Here is a 10226-nt window from a genome sequence, read left to right as displayed (position 1 = left end):
TATTTGCACTACAACCCTAAACACATTACTTGGAATTAAGTTCCTTGAAACCAATGGAACTTCCTTCCAGTGTGGGAGGACAACTCACGTGGAAGTTGTCTGTACAATCTGCACTGAAATCATTTCATGGGGGCCGGGGGTTGAGAGCCAGATGATAAACACAACCAACTTTTCCAACAGAGTCGAGGAGAGAGACGAGATCGAATGAAATCTTTTAGACCTGCCAGGGTGGAAGGCAACGTCCAACCCTGTCAACCCAAGGTCCTTTAAAATTAATTTATTTATCAAATATAGCTATTAATATAAACGATAATAAATTTTCAACTGTACAGTATATTACACAGTACACAGTGCCCCTTCTTCAGGGCATGGTGGAAGAACAGGAGGCAAAGAGCAGCGGGAGCAGTCCCCAGCCAAAGCCTGCGGGATGCTCTGGTCCTTCGAGGCCGATTTTCCCGGGCGAGCCGAGGCGGGCAACCAGTCCTCCCCCTTCCCCTCCCCGGTGCCTGGGGTCTTTCCGCCAGGGGCGGGAGGGCCAAAGCATCCGGTGGGCCTCTCCTCCAGGGCGGCGAGCGAGGAGGCCCCGGCGGCAGCCTGCCTCGGCCCAGATCCTGCGGGAGCGTGCGCGGCGGCGCTCTAGGAGAGGTGGTACATGCTATAGCCCACGTGCGCGGCGTACAGTCCCACGGGGGTGACGGGCAGGCCGGCGCGCGGGAAGGGGCCCGACGAGGCGTACAGGGAGGCGCCGGCCACGGCCGGGCCGCCCAGCGGGAAGGAGAGGCCGAAGGCGGCGGGCGGCAGCATGGGCTTGGCCGCCATCTTGAGCTTCTCCAGCTCGGCCTCCTGCAGGCGCTTGGCCTTGGCGCGCCGGTTCTGGAACCAGATCTTGACCTGCGTCTCGGTGAGGCTCAGCGAACTGGAGAACTCGGCGCGCTCGGCGATGGACAAGTACTGCTTCTGCCGAAACTTCCTCTCCAGCGCCAGCAGCTGCGCCGTGGTGAAGGGCGTCCGCGGCTTGCGGTTGGTCTTGTGCTTCCGGAGGGTGCAGGCCGGCGGGCTAGCGCGCCCTGCGGAGACAGCAGCGACGCCCGTTAGGCCCAGGCCCAGCGCTCAGGCGCGGCAGAGGGAGCCCGCCCCAGCCCAGCGCAACCCCCGGGGCGAGGCTCGCGGAGAGGCGGGGCCCCGAGGGGCGTCGCCCCCTTGTTCCGCCCGATCCACGCCCTGCAAGCCACAGGCCGCCCAGCCTGCCAACCCAGGGCTTGGCCTAGGACGTCACAACCCCGCTTACTCGGAAGGACGTCTCAAGCGAGCTGGACTTTTGTCCCCCGACGATGTTTTGTGCAGTAGCCTTTAGGAGAGCGCTTTCTAAACTTGCTACGGGATGCAATCCCAACTCGTTTACCAGGAAGGAAGCTACACTGAACTCAGTGGGGCCTACTTCAGAGTAAACGTGTTTAGAAACGGCCTGTAAAAATAAATCCTATTTGATGGCTTGAGCCATAATCCGCTTAGACCACAGCGAGACTATTTAGCCCCAGTGAGGTTAATGGACTGAACTGGTTTTAAATTCTAATACTTCTGGCTAACTACGCTGTAGGGTGAATTTTTCGAGAATCCCCTCAATTAATTTGGGAAAGGTCTTACCAAGCGGTTACAAGTGGATTCAGAACTCAGTTAAACGGAAATTATCAGATTCAAACTGATTTAGGCCAACTGGGTTGTGATCCTGTTCGGTTTGTATGGGTCAGAGGTGGTCTCCTATGCACACTTACTCTGGAGCAAGTCCCATTAAGCACAGTGGACTTACAGGTAAACATGCAGAGGAATCAGGCTCTACATTTTACTGAAATCAAGTTGCTCCCGCAAAGGGAAAGAGGATGGGATGTACTAAATGGGCAAAAGACAGATTAAATTAATGTCTGTTGGGGGGGGGGGGACTGCAGTAAGCAAATGGGATGTGTATGGATAACACTCCAAGCTGTTTGGCTTTAAATGACAGGGTTCCTTTTGGCTGGATGCTAGATGTGAGAGAGGTTATGACAGGCCAAATCACCCCTGCAGCCAGATTCTGTCCATTGACTTCAACTGGGCTTATTCTCTCAAGTAACTTCATCCAATTGTTGCCTCTGTAGAGGTGGTCTGGTTTCCTGCACCTCCGGGTCAAATGGAGCTAAGTCACCTCACAGCCAACAACCCCTCAAAAAGGGTTTCCACATCAAGAGGACACCGGGCTGGAGGCTTTCCTTTAATAATCTGGATGCCTTGGTGTGCAAGATAGAAGTCTAAAGTATTTGCAGGCAGTGGGGTGGGAGAGAGGAGTAGTTAATAGGAAGGAGAAAGGGGATGGGAAGGAAAATGTATTTTACTGAAGGAAACAAAAAACCAAAAGGGCCGGTCCTGTCACTCACACCCCATTTATTATACTCTTGGGAGACAGAGTGCATAGGTCACTAATTAGAAAGTTTGAAAGGACACTTCTCGTTCCTTTAACAGCCTGTTTTAAAGGTGTCTCTCAGTACTCCAGTCCACACCCAGTTGAGCAGAAGGAGAAGTTCTGAGATTCCTAGACAGATTTACTTAGAAATAAGTCTGACAGCTCTAATGGAACTTACTCCTTAGAAATTGCACTTTCAATCACAACCTCAAATCAGGTCCAATCCAAGGATTTGCACCGCAGGGCAAACAAAACAGTTGTGTAATTTAAGGATTTCCGTTAACAGAAAAGAGATTTCGGCTGCAATGAGATGCACATTTTCTTAGGAGTAAGTTCCATTAAGCCTAGTAAGACTTACTTCTGTCAGTGGTTAATAAATATTTGGATACAATTCACTGAGAAGCTCTCCTGAACAAGCTCCATTTAAATGAACAAGAAGCCTCACTTATATCGGTCCCAGTGATGTCAAAATATTTTTGCAGCAGAATTTTGAGGTGGATTGGGCCCCTTGTGTCAAGGCTACCCACAGTAGGACACAAGACTGATTTGGAGAATATTCTTTGTAATATAATTTCTGTAGCCATTAAAAAAAACACAAATTGTTTACCGATCTTTCAAAGTATTCCTACAGTTTCTTTCGACACAGCTAGATTTTGTGTATTCTTGGGGACTCCATAGTAGGCCAAATTCCGCTTTACTTGCTAACAGGATATATGGATTAGATTCCCTTTGAAAGTATTTGGAAGGCTGGATCAAAAAATATTAACCGCTTAGAAATATATCCGATAAAATGTATTTCAAAAAGCAATTCTTAAATACAGAGGTAGGGGACCCAACTTGAACTGTTTATATAATTCCAGGCTAGCTTATTTGCATCCACATAGATAAAGGCTAGGCCTAAATAATCCACAGTGGCCCAGGCCCTAACATAAAGCCCAAGGAATGCTGGTTTTAGGTTGGTTTCCTAATAACATGTAAAAAAGAAAGAAAAGAAAACAAGGCAGAAGCACTGAAATTTAACAGGAAGGCTGCCAGAAAGTGTACAAGTGTTTCAGATCAGAGCGATCTATGAAGTAGTAATGTAACCGTGCTAGAAAAGTTGTAGATACTTTCTCCAACACCACCTACCTGATCCTAGACACACCAATATAAAGTACCTGGTATTGATAGCAGTAGGGCGTAGTTATATGTAAATGCCTTTAGGATCAGAGTCAGATTAGTTAATAATAATTGCGCAATTATCTTTTCAGGGCGTTCTGTTTTAAAATATTCCATTTTAATCCACAGGAGAAGGAGGGAGGCCAAACTGCAGCCCGCCTACAAGGGAAGTCCCTGCTAATTCCTCTGTCAGACAGGCCGCCAGGCCGCTCCTAAACGTGGTTACCATACCATATTGATGTGCTGGAAAGCCTTCCCAGGGCTGGAGTTGTGGTTTCCTGCTTCTGCATGCACTCCCACACCTTTAACCATCCAAGGAATTTAACTTCCAAACCAAAGTGTTTAGGCCAAGGATACACAGGGCAAATATGTAGCTGGGCCCACTAAGGTACTCTAAGGAGCTCCAAGTGCAGTAGAAATAAGCAGTCAGGGATCTTCTTTGGGCTTCCTAATGGCCAAGTTTTCCAATTTGTTTAGCATTTACTTTTTAAAAATTTATTATGATTATTTCTTAAACTTACACTCAGCCCTTCTACCCGTCAAGGGTACTCAGGGCCACATTGTGGTGCCACAGAAGATGTATTATCGCAGGGGGTTGCGCTATAATCACTGGTGGTTCCACACGCTCCAGCCCACTTCCCCCGCCCCCATCTAGAACTCTGTGGCTTCTTCACGGTGGAAAAGCCATTTACCACCAGCATTGTGAGTGGCAATCAGGCCAGAATCCAGTTCAGCGGAACCAAGGCCACTTTATTCATAAGGAAACCAAGGAGACCTTCCATGGTAACCTGGGCTACTAGCTCAACTGGGTTGCGTGGACGGGGCTGGAGTGCCAGCCGGCAGGATCTAGCAAGACTCGCTTGCACGTAGCTTCTGCTGTTTGAAGAGGCCTCCCCTATGGTGCTTCAGAGCACCGGGAAAGGCTGGATTGTACCAAAACGTGCTCCACAGAAGCGACATCATCTACCGATAACCCCAACTCACGTAAGCAGTATTGAGGTTGAAGGCAGTTCACAGCCGCTATACAATCGAGTCAAACACTGGAAGGAGTAAGCTTTAAATTGATTTGTAGCTGACGGTAAAAAAAGTTTTAGGAAGCCCCGTTGGTATCAACTTCGGAGGCGCTTGGGGTTTTCGGTGTTAGGCCGTGCTAAAACACCGCTATCCTACAACACTTTGACTTGGAACCAAGTCCAGTTGAAACCAGGGGATATGTTTAGCAAGGGTGTATCAATCCCAGTAGAAACTGGTGGCCCTTACTTCCAAGTAAACACGTTTGAGGGCCTGCCCCATTTGAGTCAGTGGAATTCGTTCGGGCCGAGGTCCTGCGTGCGTTTACTGGCAGTGGAGTTCCACAACTGAAATGAACCTCGGACATATTTCCAACCCACTCAACACATTTACTTGAAAGTAAAAGTCCCCTTAGTTTCAGGGTAGCCGAAACAGGCTGACAAGTCCAAGAACTTGCGCTCAGCTGGGCTGCGGAGAACAAGAGCGCGCTCGGCATCCGCTCCTTCTCAAGGGCCCCCCTCCTTCCAAGTTAGTTTGGCTTTCCCGGCTGGCCCACTTACTTGGAGGCGGCGGGGAGAAGCGGGCGCTTGGCATCCAGGGCGTCCGGTCCACCGGCTTCTCGGGGCTTTCGGCTTTGACAAGCGCCTCGTCGGGCAGTTTGACTAATCCCCCGACGGCAAAATGGCTGGCGAGAGCCAGCGGGGAGGTGGGCTTGTCCGGCGCCGCGGCGGAGGAGCCCGCCATCCTGGGGCTGAGGGTCCTCTGGTGGGCCGACGGCCCTCCCAGGTCAGCCCCGCTGGCCAGGTTGTCTCTGGCGCCGCCGCCGCCGCCCGGCTTCCTGTGGTCGGCCATGAGCGCCTCGACGCTGAACGGCAGCAGAGCCGGCGCTGCCTTGGGCTTGTCGCCGTCCTCCTCGCCGCCCATGGCGGCCCCCGCCGGCCCGGGCTTGCTGAAGGCCGGCGCGGGCGACTCCTCGGCTCTGGCCCCGCTCTGGACAGAAGTCATTTCCAGCGCCGGGGCCATGCAGCGCCCACCCCCCTGCTGGCGCTCGAGCAGCCGTTCATGGAGGTGGGGGCGCCGTCGGAGCCAGGGCCGTCCGCGCTCCTCTCGCTCCTCCTCGCGGCGCTCCGGGACGCTTTCCGAGGCCCTCTCGAGAGCGGGCCTGGCTGATAAAGCGGGCGAACTCCGCCCGCGGCCAATCCGCGCGCCGAGGGGTGGTCCTCTCGCTCGCCATTGGGCGCGGCGCGCCGGAGACGAGGCGAGGAGGGGGCGAGGGCCCGGCCGGGTCCGCCGCGCGCCGCTTCCTCGCTCCGCTCCGAGCGAGGAACTTCCCTCTGCGGCGCGGCAGCTGTGCGGCCGGCTCTCGTCGTTTGGCTCAGAACAGCGCCCAGTCACACCAGATTGCATTCTGCTCACCTCGGGGTTGTGTTTGCTTTGCTTTGATGCGGCGCCCCCCCGCCCCCGCCCCCGCCCCAGGATGGGACCTCTGTGAGTTCGCCGCGGTCCGCGCGTCTCAGCGGCCGGGCGCCGTTTTCAGATTATTAGGTTTAACCGTCTTTCTTCCCATCACCAGCGGTAAAACGTGCCGTTTATTATATAAGGTGAACCATTTTGTGCTTTCCAGAACCATCTTCTTTGGATATTGGCTTCATTCGCGCGCGCGGGAGTGTATGAGCCAGAGGCCACTGTAGAATTATAACCTCCCCCTCCCACCAATATTCACACCAGCCCCGTTTAGGTCATGACCCCGTTAATTTAATACACTTAATGCCGAGTTATTTCAATAGGATGAACTTAAATGTGTTTCGCTTTCTGGTTGTAATCCATGGAAATGAAAAGCGCTTAACTTTGGCTACATCGGCCTGTATGCAGTCCGATCCTAAGCATGTTTTTATCGTTAGTAACTCCCATTATGTTCAATGGAGCTTACTCCAAGTAAGTGTGCACAGGACAGTAACCTCAATGTTTATGTATTAGTGAAATAATAGTTTTTTAAAAGCGAAAGTAGAAAACCACAGAGAGCCCACAATACTACCTGATGAAGACTCATACTTAAGGCCTCATACTACCATATATGAGGCCTTAAGTTTATTTATAACCAGATTTATCTCGGCTGGGCTAAACCTGATTAAAGTCGTCTCCATAACAGAACTGTGGATGTGACTGGGATTCCGGGTGCCCTAGATATGACCTACTCTTAATGCAGATAAAACTAGTTTTCATCTGTTTCCAAAGACGCAATTTAGCAAACAAACAAACAAACCAAAGAGAATTGAAGCAAAAATGTACACTATTTGTATCTAATGTATCTAGGAGATGTGTGTGTTTCTACCGATAAAGTATACAATGTGGCGACGGGTTCATTTCGTTTGATGATTATAAAAGTGCCTAGAGATTTGAGCCTTAATACCCAACAGGAAGTCTAACCTCTAGTCCCGACCCATTAAGGTCTTAAAAAGGAGATTTTGTTTCGTGAATGCCTTTTACGATCCCTTATCCTTGTGACCAGGACGGATGTGCAGTAAAAGGCGCAGCTCTCTCTAATAATGGGATTGGCCGCTTGCTGAGAAAAGTTTATTGATAGCTGCGGGGCTCTAATCTCGGCGAAACACAAGAGGCTCTTGCAGTCATTTAAGGGTAATTATCTAAACGGGGAGGGGCAGCAGAGACCCGGTCTTTTTAACTGGACCCGAGGAAGACTGGAGATTATGCGCACTTAGATTATGGGATGGATGGATGGATGTCGCAGTCATGGCAATGGTATGTTCGCTGATTCGTGAATGAGCGGATGAACAGGAATTTAATATGGGTCCCAATAGAGATTTGTGTCTATATTTAAATTCCCATGCACATCTATCCAGAATTGACATACTATAGATGAATGTCGAGCTGAAATCCCAACCCTAAATTCATTTAAATATGTTTTAAATATCCTGAATTTACATTTATATGTAAATTATACATTTATATCCTGAATTTTGTGCCAAGGAGTTCAAAGAAGTGCATATAGACATTCCCTCGCTTTTATCCTCCCGACAATCCTGTGAGGTAGGTTAGAATGAGAAAGAGGTTTATCCAGTGAATTTCAAGGCTGAAGCTTCGACCTGGAACTCTTCTCAGTCCTAGTGCAACATTTTAACCTCTGCATCATACTGGTCAAGATGTGTGTAACTGCATTTCTCTCTTTTCCTCTTCCATTGTCTCCCTGACAGAATTCAGTCTGTAAAATCCTTGAGGGCAGAACTTGCATGTTTTGTTTGTCTTTGCTTATGAAAAACATACTAATATCGACAAATCTCTGTTTGGAGATTGTAAATTCGTTTCCATCTGTTTCTCCACTTACATTAAAATAATAATAATTTAAAATAATATGCGTTTTTAAGGATACAGCAAAAGTTAAATCTGAACAATTATGAAATATATATTCAACTCCTGCTGAACCCAATGAGGCTTACAAGTGCTTAATTTTTACTGAATGGTGCCCACATTGTGTTAGAGAGACATGAACACATATATGACATTCTGGCTATGTGGTTCCACAGAGCGATGCGGGGGGGGGGGCAGGCACTCGCTTGCCTATGTGGGAAAGTATTTTGTGGTCTTGAAAGTGTTAAGGAAATTATAAGTGTGTGTGTGTGTGTGTGTACACACACACACACACACACACATGAAGACAAGAGAAAATTATTCGAAGACTATATTATTAAGTGATACCTATAATTTTTTAAAAAATCTTTGACTCAAATGTATACATGTCTAGTATACATGTCTTTATTGTGGGCCTCAACGAATCTGTGTAAATAAACCAAGAAAGGATAGGTGCACCTGCGTGCTGAGGCTTCACCCCGATATAAAAGACACAACCAGACAAGTTAAGTTCTTTTGAGAGTAGATGCTGACTGAGAGATCATTTTAGTAAAATGATGCTGTTGAGTTTGTGGAGGGTCTTGACTGAAATGTAAATTCCCCAGTTGATGATTTTAGTGAATCTAGACGCTCCTGCCTATATTTTGTCCCTACTTAACGTGCCCGTGAGTTGTAGAGTTGTAAAAATCTTAACGTTAAGTAGAGGCAAGATTCACCTTGGTCCTTTCGACTTCGGCCCCTTTTCCTACGCAGTGTGTGGGGCCTTGGTGTCTTCTCTGGAAATGTTTTCAGGAGATACGGCCAAGCCCCCCTTTTCTGTCTGTCATTCTTCTCCATAAAGAAGTTAGGGCGAAATACTTGGGCTTCCTTGAAGCAAACCACGTATTATTTCAGCTGATTTGACATGTGGGCCAGAATAAAAGAAAAAGGACCTCGTGGTCCTCTTCCGCCACGAACCTCTCTCCAGCCCCTTCCCCCTTTCCAGTTCGACCGTCGTGGCCAGATTCCGCTCTCCGTGCTTGTGGGGACCAACCAAGAGTATCCCCCCCGCACCCCCTCCCGCGTCTGCGATCGATTCTTTTGGGAGGAAAGGCCGGTCCAGTCCGGCGGGGAGGGGGGGGGCTTGCGGCGGAGCGGCTGCTCCAAGAAGCGGCGGCATCGCTAATTGCGAGAATAAACAATCTGTCACGATTAGTCAGTGGCTCTAATAGGCAGACAAGTGATGTTGTCTTTAGGCGCCAGCGGCGGCGGCATCAAAGGCTCCCGCTGGAGGGGACTATTGAGGACGCTCACCCGCGTCAAGGGAGCAAGGCGCCGGAGCCCTGGGACACCGGCACATTCAGCCGGACAAAATTAGCTGGCTCGGCCAATCACGCCTCTCCCCCCCCCACACACACTACACAGCCTTGGGAGACACCGATTTTTATCCCCCCCACCCCCGCACCGCCGTCGTTTTGCACTTTGTTCACATTAGTGGTTCTTTTGGATCGGGACCAAAAAAGAGGGGGGCGCTGCTGAAGAGGAGAGGCCTGTGTTCCTTTGACCTGCAGTCGGCTGCTGTCCCCACTGCATCCCCCGCCCGCCCGCCAGCCCTCTGCCACTGTTTCGATGGGGGCAGGAGATACGGGAAAGAGACGCGGGCTGCTTGCTTTTGCTAACACCGCAGGACCCTGAACTCTTCCGTCTGGTAGCCAGCCCCAGGATTTCAGTAGCACGGAGGAAAGCGTGGCGGGCGGAGCGACGTGCAAGAAACACAGTCCCATGCACGCTTCCTTGGAAGTAAGTCCGCTGGCACGTAGCCCAAATTACTGGCGCGTAAGCCACTCGTTGCTTTTGGGGGTGTCTTGGAACGGAAGGCGATGCCTGAGGATCTCATTCCGACATCCCGAATATGGCCGGGGGAGACGAGCAGGTCCCACCCTCTTCCTCCCGGTAACGGGGGCTCGCGTTTACCTTCTTGTCCTTCGTGGTGGTATTGCAGGCAGGAGTCCATCCTCCTAGCCGGGGCTCGCTCGCTCGCCATTTACAAGCCGTCCAGAATGTGGCTTTGTAGGAGAATCCAGCATCATTTGCTGCATTAACTACAACGGACCGTTCGCCTGATGTTTTATTGGGGTTTATTGACTGGAGGGGGCAGGAAGCCGCTTGAAATCCGGGCAGGAGAACGTGGCGCCTTTTTAGTCGAGCGCCTTGTTTTGGGGATCTGAAAGCCGAAGGGTCGCCTAAGCTTGATTCTGCATGTTATAATTGGGCAGAA

General features: G+C 50.2%; 1 protein-coding gene across 1 annotated transcript; it reads right to left on the bottom strand.

Moving 5' to 3' along the window:
- Positions 1-201: 201 nt before the first annotated feature.
- Positions 202-6035, bottom strand: MSX1 (msh homeobox 1). The gene is made up of 2 exons (XM_084860357.1): positions 5164-6035; positions 202-1067 (listed from the first exon to the last, which is right to left on the bottom strand). Exons 1-2 carry the CDS (start codon positions 6008-6010, stop codon positions 637-639), a joined length of 1278 nt encoding a protein of 425 aa, XP_084716483.1. The 5' UTR covers positions 6011-6035; the 3' UTR covers positions 202-636.
- Between the last annotated feature and the right edge of the window lie 4191 nt (positions 6036-10226).

The sequence above is a fragment of the Heloderma suspectum genome, chromosome 5 (genome assembly GCF_057233095.1).
Source record: "Heloderma suspectum isolate Gila_16-S chromosome 5, 16-S_ref, whole genome shotgun sequence".
Classification (NCBI taxonomy): domain Eukaryota; kingdom Metazoa; phylum Chordata; class Lepidosauria; order Squamata; family Helodermatidae; genus Heloderma; species Heloderma suspectum.
The sequence above is the reverse complement of the archived record's forward strand: the minus strand, read 5'-3'. Positions and strand labels throughout refer to the sequence as shown.